Source organism: Tachypleus tridentatus, chromosome 13, assembly GCF_004210375.1.
Source record: "Tachypleus tridentatus isolate NWPU-2018 chromosome 13, ASM421037v1, whole genome shotgun sequence".
NCBI lineage: Eukaryota > Metazoa > Arthropoda > Merostomata > Xiphosura > Limulidae > Tachypleus > Tachypleus tridentatus.
The window spans coordinates 199,757,896-199,779,062 of record NC_134837.1 but is presented as its reverse complement, the minus strand read 5'-3'; the positions used below and the strand labels follow the sequence as shown (position 1 = coordinate 199,779,062).

Genomic DNA, 21,167 nt, shown 5'->3' with positions numbered 1-21,167 from the left:
AAAGTTCTACAAATCACTATATGCAGCTGACTGATATACCTTCATGGAGTGAAGTGGTTTCTACTGTAACACTTCATTGATATCTTTAAGCAATAATTTATTGTGTATTTTCTTATTGTTTATAACTTTGCTTTTTCTGTTAACAGCAGTTTTAATAACTCTAACTGTTACTGAAACATAAAGAAATTGTAAGGAAATAGTTTGTACAAGTTTTGTTTCAATTGTGTTTTGTAATTACAGACTCACAGGCATTCAACATTTGTAGGGCTTAGATATATTGGTACACAGGGCATAACTATGTTTGAATTTTTTTTATAACTTATTCCCCCCTCAAAAAACAAAACAAAGACACTCATGTGGCATACAGAATCTAGTCCATTATAAAATCAATTTCCCAACATTTTTCATCATATTTGCCCCTTCAACAATGAGTGCTCTTGCCCCTTTCCGATAAAATTTTTGTACAAGTACTGAAAGTAGCACCAAAAGATAAATGCTTAATGAAGGGACGAGAAATACAGGGTTGGGCATTGCTTGTCACAGACATTACAGGGTTGGTTGGGCATTGCTTGCCACAGACACTTCAGGGTTGTGTGTTGCTTGTCACAGACACTACAGGGTTAGACATTGCTTGCCACAGACACTACAAGGTTAAGCATTACTTGTCACAGACACTACAGGGTTGTGCGTTGCTTGTCACAGACACTACAGGGTTGTGCGTTGCTTGTCACAGACACTACAGGGTTAGACATTGCTTGTAACAGACACATCCATGCATGATTTTTGTTCAAACATGTTGAAAGAACAAAATCCCTTTTTTATGACTTAATTTTAACAAACCTTACTTTGTAACCCTTAAAACTTTTCTCTCCACCCCTCAAAGTTTGCTGCCCTCCTAAGTTTAAAAACATCCACTAAGGGGATGTACCACCCAGGTTGGAAAACACTGATTTAGGTGACAGAGGTTACAGAAAACTTGCCAATGGTTAGTTACCACACCATAGATTTGTAGTAACAATTTGACGAGTCAATTAACATGACCTATTTGCATTAAGATAACTACAGTGTTGTATCATTGCAAAAACTAATGAAGTTTACAGACAAAATGACTTAAAAGTTGTCAGAAGACTTTATTGCTGTTGTCATTATACAAAAATATAGACAATAAACTATTCTTTTGTTTGAGCAAACGTTCTGTTTTAAACATGTGATAAAGGCAGCCAAAGTATGCACGTAAAATAAAGGTAACAGTTAACTGTCATCCATTAGGTACACTTTTATACATTACATTAAATATTTTGGCAAGAAGGACAAAGTAACTTAGAGACAGAATAAACTGTCAAAACTTGAATCAAATAACAGTTCAACAGTTTAATCTAGTTGATAATGAAGCTGCTGTTGTTTAACTACCTGATAATATTATCTTGGCCACTAATATATCCTATCTCAATCTGACAACCTCTGGTATTGTGTGAAAGGCCTTTTCATTACTAGATATAGCAGTCATAATATAGTTGAAATATTACTTTTACTTTCTACCATATGTTCTTATAATTTATAAAAATAAAAAAATGTCTACCATGTTTCATCACTTTACCAGAAATATTTATTGGAAAAGGTTAATGCTTTATTATGAGTTATTGCTTCAACAAAAACACTATTAAATTAGCTTTCAGTCAGGGCAAGTTTCCTACTTAAAGGTAACTAAAAATCAATCTAATAATGAGTACAGTTAAATACATTTTGATGTTTTTCCTTAAAAGATTAAAAATGAGGTACTGATTCATCAGTTGGGCATTACTTAACATCGTTACTTTCATTGTTATATAATACATTGTTACTTGATACATTGAGTAACAATTAGGTTCACTGAAGTATTAAACTGATAAACAAAAAACTTTACCCACTGAAAGATGTGACAAAGATGCTTAAATAAACTGGCAAGAAAATCTTGTTTCATTCCATATGACAAGGTTGTCAACTACATTTTAAGAACCATTTTCATCAAATACAAACAAAGACAATAACCAATGGTTTTCTGCAATGGTGAGTGAGTACCTTGAGAGCTAGTTTTGGTAAGATTGTTTATTGTTGTTTTATGAGGCATAATTATCATTAACAAGATTACTATATCGTGAAAGTACAATAAACCTTCTGCAAAAACACTGAATGGTGTTTTCACATACCAAAATAAGGTTATGTGCAAAACACGTATACTTTTGAATAAAGTTACATTAAAAGATTGTTTTGTGTTAATGAATATCTGCAAATCTAATTTTTAAACTAATATCCTTAAAATTTACACACTGTTTAACAACAGTGAAGGAGGAATGTACCACACGTTATAGCCATACATCCTTCAAAATTACACACTATATGTAAAAACGGCTCGTTTGGGTTGAGAAAATATTTTACGATGATGTCAGAAGGTTGAAACGTTGTTTGCTCCTCGTCGTAAAATATTTTCTCAACCACACGAGCCGTTTTTACATATACATTTCTCTACAAGTGGATTTTCTCGACATCACTTGACTGAAAATTACACACTGTTTGACAACAGTGAAGGAGGAAATTGTCACCAGTTAATCTATATTATGTTGAATACCAAACTGAAACAATTAAACCACTGTATTCATCATTTAGAATGTTTAATCCTCCAAAGTTATCCAGAAAGTAATTTCCTAAGCCTCTCATGTAACAGCTTGTTCATTTGACATAAAATTGTCAACAAGTGAAAGAAAGGGCTGAGGAAGCCTGCATGATGCTTCACACCATCTGATAAAATTAACGACTGATAATAACTAATAAGAATGACATCTGATGATACCTATGCATGCATATTTTAAAACTAATATCTAAAGGTACATAAACATGCATATATTAACCAGTTTGCTCTTGTTTTCCATAAGAAACACTAGATTAAACTGGAACTTGTTTTGTAAGGGGAGTAAATAGCCCTTTACCCATAAAAAAATAAATATTTTAGGAATCTACCTGGTTGAAGCCAGCTTTGAAATTAAAACCTTATATTGATTATATATATACACAATATGTAGGGTGTATAAACACAGTTGGCTTTCTTCATATACCACACAATAGTATTTAACAAAACAACCAGCTTCAGCACAAAATTATATGAATACAATCAGTAAGAAAGAATCTGAAAGTCAGATTGAGTTCTTGTCAACATCATGCACAAGCTCATAAACTCCTAATGTTAAATTCTGGCAACATTCTGTGCCAGTATCAGTAGATGTGAACAATTAATTGAAGTGTGAGTTACAATACCACTTTCACTAGAAATTTTAGCTACAATTCTGAGTCATATCTGAATAATCCTGTTTGAAATACAAGATGTAATCTCCATTAAATCAAAAGTAGTTGCACTTCACATGACTTCGTATCCTTTAGTTGATGTTGTGAATACTCCCACAGGCTTCTTCTGAAACAAAGGTCTAAGGATTTCTCCAAGTCTGGTTTTCAGTCCTGAACTGGAAACCCTCTGCTGCCCACTGGCTTCAGAAAGATTCTTGAACCCTACTGGGGCTAGGATAGAGAGTGTCACATCTTCATTGCTAGAGTTCATCATAGCAAAGACTTGAAATTCACTTTTACAATAAAGAGATTTCCCATTGATATGGGTAACAATCGTTCCTTCTTTTAATCCAGCTTTCTCAGCTGAACTGCCCTTTCTAACATTCTGAAAATACAAGGGAATTATTCAAAAATTAAGCTTTTTTTACTCTAAATATTTAGTTATGTTGACACAAAAACTAATAACACTCACAAGTTTATTACTTACGTAATGGCAGAAGCCCTCATTCAAGATTAGAAATTTACAACCTATTCTTAATTATCGCCACGACTCATCTTGTTTGTCTAACCATAAATTTTAGAAATATTCTAAACTTGATTAATTTATTATAAGAATATGTTACTTGCACATCACGTCAAATCGTTTAGAAACTTGGGGCAAAAATACAATACAAAAGCAAAGTTAATAATTACAGTCAGTCCGTAAACTGATCAATTAGTTTAGTGTTGTAAATTTGACTTGGGTGCACATACACAAGACAAAAATTTTAAAAAAGCAATTTTTTATGGTTTATATTTTTAACTGCTTTCCTTATTAAATTTTTAATAAAATATAATATTTCCTAGTGATTCGGCTGCAAGTTGGGGCTTATTATGCAAGAAACTGGGTTTCAATTCCAATGGAGCTGCCTTCCCTCTAGTCATACACTGCAAAAGCAGGGACGATTAGCGCAGATAGTCCTCGTGCAGCTTTGCGCGAAATTCAAACACAAACAAACAATTCAAACAGATAGTCTATTGTGCGACTTTGAGCTTATTTATTATTATTATTAGACTTATTTGTTTACGAGTCAGAATGTACTGGAAAATGGCGCCATGTATTAATTACGTCACATTTTATTTGAACGTAATTCATTGAAAGAATAACAGTACTCGGTTTTTTGTCCTGAAAATACGTATGCGCGCGGTTTCATTTGTAAAGATATTTTCATTGACATTTTGTGCAACATGTTAAGAGCTTATCAAAGTGTTTAACGTTAGGCCATCGAACGTTTATTTATTAATAGTTTTAACTGAGCTAAAGTTTAGTCCTAACTATAATAAAGCAAGACACGTATATAAGTTAGTGTCACATATAGGCCGTACTTAATAAAGACTTAACTAACTTTAGTGTGTCCCATTAAAATTATTTTGTATCATTTTAAAAAATCCTGTAAAGAAGTACTGTTGCGGTAAACATACTTACCTGACCACAAATATATTACGGACCTCTGCTACATATATTAATATGGCGCTTCGCTTGTCGATCGTTGTTATTTATATTAATTTTGGCATTTTGCTTACTAATGTATTAATTTGATATTAGTGAAGCATTAATCAGAAATGTTAATATGAAATATATATTGAAAAATAAAGCCACGTTAAAAGTCATACGTTAATCGTAGGTTAGTACAATTGAAATTCAATATATATTTATTGTTTATATGTATATTATAAAAGGCTTATACGGTTGTCATAAGATTATCTATATATGTTAATTACTTTCGCAACACCTACCGTAATAACGTAAGCATAAGAATCAAAGTCATCTTTTCCATCTGTTCTATGTTGTTGTAGAGCCAAACCAAACCCTTTCTTTTCACGACACACCAACACCGTAGTTTGTTTCAGATTTTCTGTGAAGAGATATTATTACTAAATAAGAAAAAAAATCAAATTGTTTTACACTGTATTGTGATACAATATTACTTTCGTGTACAAAGACATGGCTACTTAAAATCTGAGGAACTAAAATCTATATAGTTTATAAAAAAAACAACACTTCATCAGGCCAATCGACGGAACAACTGGGTCAAATAATAAAGTCATCCCTGCTCAATAGTATCAGCCTGTGAGTAAACCCCTAGGGGTCATCTTGCCTAATTCAGGAGACCCTCTTTTAATTCCTCGTGACATTCAGAGTTAAACCCAAATCATGTAGGCCCACTTACCAGATACACAAAATTAACATCTTTTGACAATCATCGGATAGTTCCTACCGTTTAAAATCCTACTTGTCAACAATACTGATGAGGTGATGTTTCATTCTCTCTTAGTTAATACCTACATGCACTATTACCCCAACCACCACCACCACACACACACACACACACACACACACACACAGAACCTTACGAAATATTACACTAAACAATTCGAAGCCTGGATTTATTTTGTTAGTGTTATAATGTAGTGTATTCTTTCACTTAACTAACTTACTAGAGTTGGGCTGCGTGTATATATATATATGTGTGATAGGCCTAATTTTTAGTTTTACTCGTAGTAGAATGTTGTTTATAAAGTATCTTAACATGATTATTGTGACTGTATGCTTCACTACTTTTCTGTTTTCTATATTCTCCAACGTTACTTCCTTCCTCTAAAAGCTCTCATCAGCGGAAGCTGTTAGTAAGTGCACCATTCAGGAATTCGTTAAAAACCAAAATCTCAGGAGAACAAATGTTATAGTTTGATAATGCAAGCTTCCAACAATAGAAATAAAATGTTGGGCTTGCTTCATCATGCATGCCACTTCCTTAACACTGAGATCCTCAAACTGGACAGGTGCCAGTTTCGCAATTTGAGAACGTGAAACGTCCGCTGGTGGCGTTACAGTGACTAAACTGGATAATCGCGTCTCTCAATGTGCCTTTCATTTGACATTCTATGACATTGTATGACATTTGACATACAAACTCAATAACATATAGTACATGTAATTCGTACTGAAAACACTTTAAAGGCGTGAAAGAATTACACTATTTCATCAACCTACAAAAAACAACAACAAACAAAGAAACGACGCATTTAGCACGTTTACAACAACTTAAATATACTAGTGCGTCAATGAAAAGGAAGAATTCATCCACATGTTAGTTTTTACCTATCGAATTTCTCCACTTTCAGTAAATAGCATCTCTAAGAAAAACAAACAACACAGAGAACAACAGAGAATTGAAACTATATTAAATCGTTGGTTAAAATACGGACGATACAAATTAATCGTAACGAGTTCAGGTCATTAGTTGGATCTTTTTTACAGCAACTGGCTACACCGTAGTTCTGGTGCCTCAAATACACAATGAGCAAAATAGGGTTATAGACTTTTAATTTTGAATTAATAGCCAACACCCAGTAACAAGAACTACCGCAATTTCACTGGGCGGTTCTTTGAACCAAATACTGGGATATATATGTGAAAAGTTCCAAGCATTGTTAGCAATATTGAGTCTGGAGTCCTGAACCTGTCGGAGCGCAGTCCATTTTGCTAACCACTAGTCCACACTCGGACTACTAAAGAAAAACTTCTCTGAAAGTGCTTGTAAAGATAGGTTTATTCCTTAACATACTTGTCAAAGTGGTTGAGTTGAATGTTATTTCTTGAATCTTTAAAAACAGATTCAACAATTATTTGAGACATAATGAAATTAACTCGAAACACAGTCGGAATTTTTGTTTGTTACTAAGCACAAAGGTTCACAGTGACTTGCCTGTACTTTGTCCACCACGTCAATCGAAAGCCGAATATTAGTACTGTGAGCTATGCTGCTGTCCAGAACTGAAAATGCAAGTCTAACCCATACAATATCATGTACCATAACAGTGGGTTGAGCTCATATTTCAAAACTTGTGACAAGATAATCGCGCGCTCTTACGTGTACGCATGAAATAAACTAAAACCAATATGCGTATAAAATAGTAACGGAAAAGAAAACTGTCCATTGTCAGTTTCTGTCATTATTTTTTAAACTATAGCGGAAAATGTCTGAGGTTATAGCAATTAAAAGTGTTGGTGAATATTCCATTTATCAGACATTATCTAAACAAAGTTTAAGTCACAACAGAAAATGTCTGTTGTCACAGCACCTAAAGGTGTTGTGGGATATTCCATCCATCAGACACGACCTAAACACAGGTTACGTCACAACAGAAAATGTCTGTGATCATAGCACCTAAAGGTGTCGGGGGATGTTCCTTTTACCTTACATGATCTAAACACATATGTTAAACAAGTTAGTCGTTACGAAAGATCAGATTACAGAGACTAGGAGTAGTGCTTTGATCCCCAACGTTTCAACTGCTAATGTCTTTACTTGTTGTCCCCCGCTAGTACAGCGGTACATCTACGGACTTACAACGCTAAAATTAGGGGTTCGATTCCCTTCGGTGAGTTCAGCAGATAGCCCCATGTGGCTTTGCTGTAAGAAAAACACACACACACTTTACTTGTTTGTAGCCAGTTACGGGACGGTAATTATCCCTAATATGTCGATATACAATGTGTTGAAATAATCTTGTAGTAGAAATAAACCACATTATATTTCTTCATCTTTTAAATAAAAAATAAGAACGATAAATGAAACTATAAACGTTTACAATTCTGTAATAATTGTATACACATTATCTCGCGACAAAACTTGCTCAAGGTGTCAGAAAAACACGTAGGTTCAAGAAGTCTTGACATTATTATATAAATCCTATAATCCAAGTGCTTTTGAAACGTCGATCTTTCGAAAAGTTATCCAAGTATAATCCAGCTAAGCTGAGATCAGACCGCATGCTTATAATTAACCTTTCAATATACATATGCTCAACACGTAATTAAATATTATATTAACGTTAGTGATTTATAAACTTTCGATGACCTTGAATAACTAGCGTCCTCTTTCTAATCTCTACAAGTAAACTCCTCCATTTATAAAATATTCATTTATTAATATATTTCTTATTAAAAATTATATAAATAATAAATATAATATAATAAATAAATATAAATAATAAAAAATATATTTTTTTTTTTTTTCCAATCTGTACATTCATTACTTACCAGTGACTGAAAATTATTTATAAAGGTGTTACTGTTATTATATTCATCACATTTTAAACTGTAAATTAGTTCCATTCAGTTAATAGAAAATAGAGGACTACACTATTTTGGGTAGATAGATCAAATATACGAAAACCAAATCCTTTTTTTTTTTTTATCAAAAATGGTTGACAATCTTCCATGAAAATAATATTAAAATCAAAATAATGTGCTTTGTTATTACCTCTTTCTATTAAAAGTTATTTGGACAGATATAAGTAGGGTCATCGGAGCTTACATTATTGATAGAAAGTACACAGTCAATATAGCTAAAGGCTTAACTTAAGTTTCAAAAATACATTTTCATAAAAGTACAGTTAGGTATATTAGAGAAGAAATTAGTTTTCATCGGAATACCAAACACTTGTTTAAATACGTATTGATGAGAAATAACGTAACTATTATATACAATAATGTGTGAAAGTATCAAAACAAAGTAACACAAAGAACAGTGGAAGGTAAATCACAGGCGAAACATCAAAATTTTATTAATTTCTACATTTCGTACAAGAGAAACTGGACGGAAGTGCTACGTTCAGCAAACAATCAATATTTTTTTTTGATGTCCTTCTTTTACTTTAATAATTGCAGACAGTTTTTCAGGCATTGTTGCAACATATTTAATCAAAGTGTTCTTTGGGATTTTACTCCAAATGTCTAATGCACTGCTGTAAAGTTTCTTTGGAAGTAACTTTTGATTTGTCAAGTTTTCGATCAATCAAGTCCTAGATGTGTTGAGATCTGGAGTCTGTAGGTACCATTGAATAACTTGAAAAAATCCAACAGCTTCTTTCTTAGCTAAGTGGGCCTGGCATGGCGAGGTGGTTAAGGCGCTCGACTCGTAATCTGAGGATAGTGGGTTCGAATCCCTGTCACACCAAACATGCCCGCTCTCTCAGCCGTGGGGGAGGGATTAATGTGACGGTCAATTCCACTACTGATAATAAAAGAGTATCCCACGAGTTGGCGGTGGTTGGTGATGACTAGTTGCCTCCCCTTTAACCTTACACTGATAAATTAGGGACGTATAACGCAAATAGCCCTCGTATAGCTTTGCGCGAAATTTAAAATAAAAAATCTCAGTTAAATAATTTCTGAAAAGGTTGAATGAGTGTTTGGAGTTATTACCTTCTTGGTAGTAGAAACATTTACAAATAATACACAAACCGCTGGGTATACCATGACAGATCAGTATCTGTTGGTACTTCTACTGGTCCATTATTCCATCTATTATGTAAATATTTCCTTTCACTTCAGTAGCAAAACACACCCAAACCGTCACACTGCTTCCCTCATGCTTCATGGTAGGTGTTATGTTTCTTTCACCTTTCTTCTGCCGGACATACAACCTAGGCTTTACACCAAATATTTCAAAGATTAACTCATCCGTCCAAAATACCATTTTCCAATTATAAACAGTCCAGTTTTTGTAATTTTAAACAAGTTTCAGTCTCTTGACAATATTTAAAGATTAAAATAAAGGTTTACTAACTGATACACAACCACACATTTCATTCTTGTTGGGTTTTATGGACACTGTTCTATCATCTGGTACATGGTTGTTTATCTCATGCTTGAGATCAGTAACAGTTTTCCTTCTGTCCTGAAGGCTGTATAAACAAAGTTACTTAACATCAATATCATTGAGTTTAGGTGTTCTGTCTCTTCTTTTCCTATTTTCAGATTTATCTGTCTCGGTCTCACAAACTAAGGTGTAATTGATAATGTTTGGAGGGGGGTATTTCAAGTCTTCACCAATTGCTCTATTGACAATTTTCTACGCTTTTTTTGGGCCGTGGCATAATATCAAAACTTAATACATAGCGTTAAACACTGTTTTTATCAAGATTTATTTGTTGAGTGCTATTAAACGTATTTCTTTTAGCATATACCAGTACCATATGCTATATCCTTGTTAGCTTTTTATCTGCATAGTTAAGACACTGCATGGGCTACCATGACAGTTATTTCAGACCCTAGTTTACTCAGTATGTTCATTCAAGTAGAACCTATATGTCACGCCCTTGTTACAAGTATATGGCGAATCTAAAGAATGGTAAGTATTCTCACCGTGGCTCATTAAATTGTTAACAGGAATCAGTAAAGCGTTACCATAGTGTTGAAATATACATTATCTAATGGCATGGAAGAATTAGCCTCATAAAATGTAAAGAATGACAATATTCTCTAATCCTAACGCTTTTACATATTACTATAAATAGGTCTGTAAAGAATGACCAAATATTCTTTTGATGAATCTATATTTAGAAATAATTGTGTCTTTATCTAAAGATTGATCAATTAAATAATAAAAACTCTGATTAAGTATTTAATGATCTGGTTAACATGTAAAATCATACGTAGTAACAGAAGTAGCTCATTTCCAATATTGTCTGTTGTTCCATCTAAAACTGGTATATTATTTGTAATAATCGAAAAATAGGGATCTAAGTTATTTAGTGACACTAATTTTATTTTTTAAATATAATATCTAAAATTTTATTAAGTCTGGTAGAAATGGATTTTGTAACAACATTTAAACAAATTTGTAATGAATGTAAACTTTACAGCTGTTTTATTGCATACAAAACAGGTAAATTAAAACATGTAGAACTTTAATTTTTTAATGTACGTTTTGTAAATATTTTAATTTTATTGATATCATTAACTAAAATTTGTGCACAATGTTTGGTTCTTTTTTTACAAATAAAAAAACGAAACTTACAACCTGCTAATTTACAGTGAGACATAAAAGTATATGTCTTTCATAAATATAGACATGTAATAAGAACATATTTTAAATGTAAAATGATGTACAAATGGCAGTTCCAAAATTATACAAACAAGAACATAGGAATGATACAGCTATACATGGATCATCTCTTCAATATTCAATTTTAATGTTGCACTGTAAAATGTACAAGATGGATACGAGGTCGGTCAACACAAGTTTTTCTTGCACGCAAGTCCACGTAGTTACATTACATTGATGTGTTATCCAAATATAACCGTGATATTATGATAAATAAACAACATACCAACAGTAAGGAATACACAATTTCCAACTGCAGTAATATTAAAGTCAAGTATACACTTTATAATTCAATATTAAATTTTAATATTGAAAGTTATATATGGATGATCTGCATTATCCCTATATTAATGATTTCATTTTTTTAGTACTGTCATCCCTACATTAGTTTTAACTTACAAAATGTTTTTATTAAATTTGCAACGTTTTCTCCCTTGACTAAAAGTTAGCGTATTCTATGAATGAGTATAGTAACATCTAATATTATGTGTATTGATTTTTTCTACTTCTTCACTTCATATATAATATAGAATTTGACTTCTTAAAGACATCGATTGTGTAGTGTACAAAACATTGAGTATTCTACACATTACAGTCTTCTATTGTTCATCTATTATTGGCATGTAATATCTCTTTTACCCTGTACATAAGCTTTTTACAGCAACATTTGATCTCTGTAGAAGAGTTGACTTCAAGAGGTAATGATAACATCGTTTACACTAGAATTATGTTTTTTTTTTTAAGAATACTAGTTACTAGCACTAAGCGATGATATTGCGCACCGCCCCAAAACACATAACAATGGAGTTTGGTATAAAATGATGTTAGTCATAAAGTAATTGTAGGGTTATCTCGATCGCAATAAACAGAAAGATGAACAATTTGGTGGGTTTGTAACTTTTTTCTTTGAATCTTAGACAATGGTTTCTTGCTTTGTTTTTGAGCTTGTTGGGTAGAGAAACAAATGAAAGTGAGTGATAATGATTTTTAAAGTAAAATATACGTCGAAACGTTGTTCGCTTCTCTACATACAAAAACTTCACAACCCAAACCAGCCGTTATTACATATATATTTTTCTTTACAAGTGGGTTTCTCGTCATCACTGATTATCATTTTTAAAGTAAAACTATTTGCCATTGTTGATTTTTTAGCGTGAATATTTGTATTATGCATATTGAGTACCTTCCTACATATAGTCCATTGGTCCAATATTTCTGCCTATACTACCTTTTTGTATGCAATTCCGAAACTCCATAAAATGTTTGTAAAGTTTACATTCGTTAGAAATTCGTTTAACACTCGGTAATTTATAAATTAAAATGGAAAACGTTTTTTGTCACTTTCACAATATTCATTTCGGTTTTCATACTATCTTTCATCATTGTAAAATAATGTTAATTTTATCGTTTACGTACTTTTGATCTAATTTATAGCAGTAGTACTAATTACTTATAACCAGTTATACCACTGGTTGGGTCGATCCTTTTGGATTACTTTGGCAATGTTACATCCAGCCTTTGTAACGATAACAATTTAGTTGTCTATTTCTTCTTTAACGTTTGCTAAAGTATACTTTCACTTGTATAGGTCTAACTACAAAAAACGTTTGAATATACGTTTGGAGACTAATGTACACTTGTAAACGTAATTGCAACTGATAACAAACACACTTACAACTTACTGTTTAGCTCACTAACTGAATCAGAAAACTTACCAACTGGTGCTTAACTGATTCATTCATTGAATCACTTATTGCTTATGCCTTCACTGAACCCTTCAGCTATTCACTGATGTTATGTTGTAGCCTGTGTCTACGTATTGCAAATTTTTAGGTGTTTTATCATGCCTCCTTTAAAAAATAAACATCTAAGTTAAAATACTAAAACTATAGCTTACAACACTTCCCCTTTCTGAATTGTGACGCTCTATGAGTAATCATAACAAGTATATAATAGCACTATATTAAATTATCTGTTCACTAACTCTTTTGCGTTTTTCTTTTCCAGGATTTATGATAAGTAGACTAGATGGCCTCTTGTATTTTATTGTGAAGGGCTAAGTGCTATCCTGCTACTAGTTGAATTCTGTTTGTTGGTGGCTCTATCCTTTGTGATCCAACGGAAATGGTTTCGAGGGGAACCTTGGGCTCTTTAGCAGGTTGACTTTCTGCTATCACATTCTTCTCTGAATTTTCCAAGTTAATCGTTCTCTCACCATCGTACTTCCGAAGATGATTGTGGTGGATGATCTTAGACTTAGACTGCCTGTTCTAGATTTTGTAAACTACATCACTATTTTTTTTAAAATTAAGTCACGATTCTTTCTGGCATTTATTTAACTCTGGAGTTCGCCGTTTCTTGTTGTAAGGATTGATTATCATGTTGTCTTGGTGAAATTTTGATTAACAACAAAATGACAGTTCATTTCATCAAAATCTACTTAGTTGTTTCTTTGTTTTTAGAATAATCTTTATGGCACGTTTATCCATCAGATTCGATTCACGAGTGGTCTTCCAAACATCGGTTCCTACGGACATACCAGAGTATTTGGTTCCACTTTGTCCTAGTCACTTAATGTAGGTTTATTTCTAATAAATCCAGGTGCATTTCGCTTTTTCATGGCACAATTATACTCTACCTGGTGTCAGAAGGATCAAACTTTTGTGTAGTGCAAGGGGATTTTCTGGTTATGGACTAAGAAACTAACCTATTCTCCCATCCATTTCTTCACACGAAGTCAGTTTTAAACATGTACTTTCCACGAGGACAATTACTCACAGATCAAGAGGTGTAGAGAAGCTTCCTGCAGTAAAGTTAACTTTCAACTTTTCTCTTTCTGGATTTTTATGTGTAGTTGGTGTTCGTATTATTCTATCTTATCTTTTATTTCTGTGGGTATATGCCCACCCTTCAATACCAAATTGGGTTAACTTATGTTGACTTATGGTTTCTTTAAATAAACTTCTTATACCACTTACAACAGGTGGAATATTAGCAATTCACTTTACCACATAATATTGGCGAATTCCCTTTTTTTTTTTTTTTTTTCAATTTTTGGTGAACTCCTTGTTTCTTTCACACGGCTAGGTTCAAAGGATCTTAAAAGCCTATTAACAACTGTTATTGCTTCACAGTCTCGGTAGTAATGGTCATGTCTCCCACATCAATAATAGACACCTCTTCTTCCCCTTCCTTTGAGAAGAGTTCTTATTTCATATACGGTTTTCTGCAGTTCTAAGTAATATGCCCTTTTATGTTACACTTGGAACATCTATTACTGTGGTTTATATCCTTCATTTTGTGCAACTAATTCTTTAGTTAATTCGTTTAGTTTCTTCTGGTCTACTGTCAGAAAGTTCATTTATTACTTAACCTAATCCTTAACTTTTATGTGGTGCCATTAATTGTTTAGCTGCAATTTTAGTGGATTTTAGTTCCATTATCAACTGGAGAGCTTTCTTTAAAGATGTGCATCTATTTTTTGGCCTAATTTTCATATCCTTGTCCATTATAGCGTCTATAAATTGGCCACGTGCCATCGAATACATCATTTTACGTCGAACTTCTAAGTGAGGCAACTGGGAAAGTTTATCCAAATATTGCATATGTTGGTTTAAGGTCTAGTCTTTCCTCAGCATCCTGTTCTGTTTGGATACTTCCTTCTGTAGTGTCACTTAAAACCTTTTTGGCAAGAGATCTAATAATGTTTGATAACGGTTATCAAATGAAAAGTCACTCAATGTCGTTAAAGGGATTAGCTTAAGAATAATAACTTGATGTTCTCTATCCATTCATTCTAACAACTATTTCGAACTGAGTCTGATATGTCCACCAACGTACCATTCCACCATAGTCCATCTTTGGTTTTGTGATTAGACAATTTTTTTTTAACTATCTAAATTCTGGAACAGAAAGTCACAACTGTTACAACAACTGTCACAGCGGTATTGGTAACAGTAAACCAAAAGATAATTTTTTTATAGTAAATGGTTGAATTCCTTAGCAGATGCAGAATGAGATGTGACCAATTTAATCAGTGTATTTGTCAATTCGTCTTCGAAATGTTTTATTCTATTTTTTGTACTTTATTGATTTATTTTTCTACTTTATTTGATCATTTTAGTCTCTTTTAACTGTTTTACCACATCCAGCAAAGTTTTGAGTTCTCTTCACGATCTTCTTGTCATCTTAAATGCAAATTTAATCAGTTCTATTCTACTTTCACCAAAATAATCTCATTTCTGAGACCACAGTTGTAACGTGTTCCATTAATAGGGGTGCTCTTTAAGATTTAGCAGAAATGACACAGAGTCCATGTTACGATGATAATACAGATTATTTCTTCTTTGACATTTGTTACAAGCTGATTCATTCATTGATTATTCACTAACTCACCGATACTTATACACTTGATTCGACAAACTGCGCAAAATGTCTAGATATTCCATCATGCACTATCTAACAAATAAACATTAAAAATATAAGTTTCATCAAATATTTATTTAGACTTCTAATATAAATCTTTAAACATATTTTGCTCCTTATTTCTATTTCTTCCGTGCCTAATTTAAACAGCTGAAACTGAAAAACAATAACAAAACAAATATCTATGTAAAAACGGCTGGTATGGGTTGAGAAAATTTTCTCAACTTATACCGGCCATTTTAGATATATATTTTTCTCTACAAGTGGGTTTTCTCGTCATAACGGAACACAAATATCGAATTAAATATGATATTAGACACATGTTGTTTGGTTTGTTTTGAATTTCGTGTAATGCCTCGAGGGTTATATGCGCTAGCCGTCCTTGTTGTCGCAGTAATAGATTAAAAGGAAGGCAGATAGTCCATACCACCTACTGCCAACTTGTGGGCTATTCTTTTAACAATGAATAGTGAGATTCACCGTCACGTTATAACGTACTCACGGCTGAAAAAACAAGCATGTTGGTGACAGGGATTCAAACCCACAACACCTAATGAAACACCCTAATCAACGCAAGGAGTAAAGGCAAGGGGTCAGTTATAAACACCGAATATACCCCGTCCCCCACATCAAACAACGTGGATGAGCGTCCTTATGGTATATACTAGGTTTGGTGAAATCGGTAGAGCAGTTCGCCAGTAGTAAGCAGAAGTTCCTTGATAAAACAAATGGAAAGTTAAAAACGAAATCTTTAAACATATGAAGACTTTATATAGGAGAGAAAAATTTCGAGTGTAAAATTAACGAAATGCTACAAGTTAAACCTTTTCTGTATATGTGCAGGTAAATACTACCACATGTAGTTCCTTGAGTACAGATACAATTTGTGTATTTACCCTAGAGAGGGCGTTTTTATGTGTGTCTGTTGATGTTTTGTAAGTAACAGTTGTATGGAACTTTGTCGCAGTGTTTGGGTTAATCTACCCGTGTGATAATAACAACACTGTTCACAAACAAGTAATACTAACATATAGGTAATGTAGATAACATTTTATTTTAAACACAGTAAATCACGTTATTTCCGTAATTAAAACTTTAGGTCACAAACAGGTTAACTCTGAGCAGAAATTCTCACTACAAGGATTGGATTAAAAACAATAACACGATTATTTGGTATCAGAGATAATTTAAATGGTAAAGTAATCCAATATTATCAAATTTCTCTCGAAATTAATACGCGGCTGATTCACGTTCTTTACATTTGTCAATAATTAACTGATCTTTTGGATAATGCAAACTAATTTCCATGGTTCCATCCAAGTTATTGTACAATTTTAGTAAAACCTCATGAAATTCTCGAGCCATCTTGCTATCTGCACTTCAAAATTTCACCAGCTACATACAATTCAGAAGTGAAACTTCTGTCCATATAGGTGGTGATGGAAACTACTCAGTACGTGAACAAAATTAAAACAGACATTTCAAAATTGTACATCCTTTTTTTCTTTCTTTTTTTCTGCAGCCATTGTTTTTATCTTCTTTTCTGTGTAGTGTTTGTGATAATACAGCTTACTCATCAAAAATCACTGAAATATGTGCCTACGATCTGTGGCTCTTCAAGAATTGGTTAAACAAAGACTATGTCTCTCTGCAGAATCGGATAACAGATGAAGTCACACTTCTGAAATTCAGCTTAAGGCCTTCTTTCCTCAACAGATCCAAAACTTTCCATCTGTGATCTTGTCATTCAAGCAGATGAGTACAACGTTTGCAAGGTAGGACAGAGACAACGTATTCAATTAGCCATTCAAATACAGGTGTTATATGGTAGGGTGGGTTCTTTTGGGTTAATTTGTAAAAAACAATGTTAAGTCCAGTCCACGTAACGATAATGAATCAGTATATTTCTTCAATAACGTTTGCTAAAGGTTTCATTCATTGGTAGGCCTAACTTAACAAACAATGTATTTCACAGAAATTACGAAATTAACGTATGGTTAGCATACCTGTTGAAATTCCTTGTCAATCTGTCGATAAAAACCACGTTGGTAAACTCTGTCCGATTGAATAACATACAAATATATGCAATAACTCATTACCTAACTCATTAACACACTGATTCTCGTACTTATATACAATCTATTATCCTAAAGAATTTTGGAATCGTATTTAAATCCTCAAATTTCTAGATCTTGTGTTATCGTGACTGCATAACACCCTTCCTCTATCAAACAAAAATTAAAATATTAAAAAATATAACTTGCAACAGTACCGTTTTGTAATTTATATGCAAAAACGGCTCGTTTGGGCTGAGAAAACACTTTTACATAGAAGAGCGAACAACGTTTCGACCTTCTTCGGTCATCGTCAGGTTCACAAAGAAAGAGGTACTGACCGGAAGCTGACCACATGTTTGAAAGGGGTTGTGTAACTGTGTGTCGAAATGTAGGGGGCGGTATTAATGTTTGAATATATAATTTTATTTATTTTATTAATATAGGTATAAAGGCGTTCCTTTATATTGGTTTATTTTGGGTTTAAGTTGTTGTATAAGTAAGGCTTCTTTAATTTTGCGTTTGTTTATGTTTGTTTCTTTATTTAGTATTTGAGTGTTTTCTATGGTTATGTTGTGTTTATTTGACTTGCAGTGTTCGAAAACGTGTGAAGGTGACTTTTTATGTTCTTTGAATCTGGTTTCCATTTTTCTACTTGTTTCTCCAATATAGAAGTCGACTTCTATATTTTTCTATCATCTGGTTTCCATTTTTCTACTTGTTTCTCCAATATAGAAGTCGACTTCTATATTTTTCTAACAAGTAGAAAAATGGAAACCAGATTCAAAGAACATAAAAAGTCACCTTCACACGTTTTCGAACACTGCAAGTCAAATAAACACAACATAACCAAAGAAAACACTCAAATACTAAATAAAGAAACAAACATAAACAAACGCAAAATTAAAGAAGCCTTACTTATACAACTTAAACCCAAAATAAACCAATATAAAGGAACGCCTTTATACCTATATTAATAAAATAAATAAAATTATATATTCAAACATTAATACCGCCCTCTACATTTCGACACACAGTTACACAACCCCTTTCAAACATGTGGTCAGCTTCCGGTCAGTTACCTCTTTCTTTGTGAACCTGACGATGACCGAAGAAGGTCGAAACGTTGTTCGCTCTTCTATGTAAAAGTGTTTTCTCAGCCCAAACGAGCCGTTTTTGCATATAAATTTCTCAACAAGTGGGTTTCTCGTCATCACTGAGTACCGTTTTGTGACATGCTTATACATTTTGTAGCAAAAAATGTGACGTGTATTGTTGGTGTTCGTGCATCGACGTATTTAGTGCCACACTGCTACCTTGTTCATTTGACACTTTTAAGTACAGTGTGCCACTTTTGTCTTAGTGGTTTTACACTGCAGGTTATTGTGTGGCACTGTTGTCTTGGTGATTTTATATTGTACAGCAGTGGTTCCCAACCATGGGTGCGAGATAGCGTTCCAGGGTGTGCGATACAACATTTAATTTTTTTTTTGTTTATATTAAGGGTACTGTCCTATATATTCAAAAATTGTGCCATACTTTGAAAAACTCGTAAGAAATAAACAGGAACAAAAGAGTCATTAAATTTAAATTGGCTTATGAACATTTGAACATTTCAAATTTAAAGAAATTTCATTTAATGCATGGATGAAAATTTATTTTTCCTAGACCATGTAAGGTTTATGCAACTTTTAGTTTGTTGTAATATTTTTTTCTTTTCCAGATGTGTTTGTTTATATACCATTAAAAACTAAGTATAAAAATTTGTTTTGCCTATCTTCACCTTTATTCTTAAATAATTGCTGGGAGGGGTGCGAGAACATATTAAAATTTTTAGGGGTGCGGGGCATAAAAAAGGTTGGGAACCACTGTTACAACAGTATCACATTATACTGTTGTTCTAGCGATTTTATACTGTACAGTATAATATGTCACTGTTGTCTTGGCGATTTGAGGCTATAGCATACAGTGTGGTGCTATGAGTAAATATGCAACTTAACAGATTGAGTTTAGGTACCAGTACAAAACGCACGTGCACAGCGAATTCCATGTTCATAAAGTACTAGATTGTGAAGTATAAAACAAATTTTTACTATTATTTCGTATATTTGTGTCTGAAGTTATAAACAGTTACATTTATACAAATTTTGACTTTTTACATTACGTCAGTTTTTTATTCTTTCTATTTATCACCATAAGCTATTAAAATAAAACACTTGTTTGATTCATTTACGTTGATCCACTGCCTTTTCTAACACAACGCGAGTCGAATTACTGCGCATGTTACGTTCCACCATGACAGCTAAGTGTTTGAAAGTTTTATTTACTATTTGTAACATGTATAGGGTCTTTTTGTAGCTCCTAATTTAAGGATACAAAGTAGAAATTTACATATCGTAATTAAAAATTGACAAACATACTTAAAACTCGAGATGACATTATATAAACTAAATAAAACTTACCCATCCTACAGACTATACACTTGTTTCGCCAACGGTATTTTTTACCAACTGATACAGTTTTAAACGATAGGGCAGGTTACAAGGACAAACAACTCTGGACTGGTTGCCCGGGCATTACGAAAGGTGAACGGCTTTATCGGCGGAGCGCTACCTATTGTCAGAAAATGCTACTGTACTTCCCTTTTTATTTGATAAGGTTACAGAAAAATAAAACAATACAAAACTGTATGACTAGCTGGGCAGAAATGTGTATCATGACGCGGTTATTGTACAGAAAGTATTTTTTATGACTTCCTTTTTTTTTCTCCACCAGAGTGTGAACGTTCTGATAGCTTCAAGTACTATTATTAATTAGTATGATCACTAAAACCATCTTTCTTCTCCTGTTTAGACTCTACCCTTTAATTTAAAGCAACATTCAATATAATACCATAGTTGCCAGCGGTTTATCTATGGACTTACAACGCTAGAAACCGGGTTTCGATACACCTGGTGGGTAAAGTACAGATAATTCATTGTGTAGCTTTGTGCTTAAAGAACGCATTTTGATAAAGTGTCTCGATAACACAGGCTAATGATATTTTCTAAAACTGTAGTTCTGATTGGTTGAATAAACTTCATGATTCAGTACGTGCTAAAGTGTTTCGTGTTACAATATATTTATGGGTCGTTTAAGAAAAATTCCGACAATGTGGTTTTAGCAAAGCCACATCGATCTTTGTGCTGTGTCCCCCGAGGGGAATCGAACCCCCTGATTTAACGTTGTAAATTTATAGACTTACCGCTGTACCAGCTGAAGAGCGTTTGGGAAGAAATCTTTTATCACTTTATATGCGATTATATCATATCCTGCAGAGTTTGTTAGGGAAACTGCCTTTTTTGCCTCATTGAAGTTTACCCTCCATGACATTCTATAACGACACTTTGAAGATCATGGTTGGCTGCTGAATCCGTCGGTTAAATTATGCGACAAC

At 33.2% G+C, this 21,167-nt stretch overlaps 1 protein-coding gene and 1 long non-coding RNA gene across 4 annotated transcripts in view; one reads left to right on the top strand and one right to left on the bottom strand.

Moving 5' to 3' along the window:
- Window positions 1-1,110: 1,110 nt before the first annotated feature.
- On the bottom strand, window positions 1,111-20,326 carry LOC143236628 (microtubule-associated serine/threonine-protein kinase 3-like). Of its 2 annotated transcripts, none has more exons than XM_076474972.1 (3): window positions 20,194-20,326; window positions 5,092-5,210; window positions 1,111-3,700 (listed from the first exon to the last, which is right to left on the bottom strand). In XM_076474972.1, the coding sequence occupies exons 1-3, from the start codon at window positions 20,195-20,197 to the stop codon at window positions 3,389-3,391; spliced, it is 435 nt and encodes a 144-aa protein (XP_076331087.1). In that variant the 5' UTR covers window positions 20,198-20,326; the 3' UTR covers window positions 1,111-3,388. The 2 variants fall into 2 exon arrangements, with proteins under 2 accessions (XP_076331087.1, XP_076331086.1); XM_076474971.1 differs by lacking the exon at window positions 20,194-20,326 and adding an exon at window positions 5,794-5,902.
- The window catches only part of LOC143236629 (uncharacterized), a 36,208-nt gene continuing 32,357 nt past the window's right edge, over window positions 17,317-21,167 (top strand). For both annotated transcript variants that reach the window (XR_013019630.1, XR_013019629.1), the window contains exon 1: window positions 17,317-17,452. This is a non-coding gene — a long non-coding RNA (uncharacterized LOC143236629). The remainder of the gene's footprint in view (window positions 17,453-21,167) is intronic.

Bases quoted from the DNA above. Each gene is read 5' to 3' on its own strand.
- LOC143236628 (XM_076474971.1), bottom strand. From the start codon at position 5,887: ATGTTAAGATACTTTATAAACAACATTCTACTACGAGTAAAACTAAAA. The intron at 5,211-5,793 runs GTAAGTTAGTTA...ATCTCTTCACAG, and splicing joins ATACACGCAGCCCAACTCTA to AAAATCTGAAACAAACTACG. The intron at 3,701-5,091 runs GTAGGTGTTGCG...TTGTATTTTCAG, and splicing joins CTTATGCTTACGTTATTACG to AATGTTAGAAAGGGCAGTTC.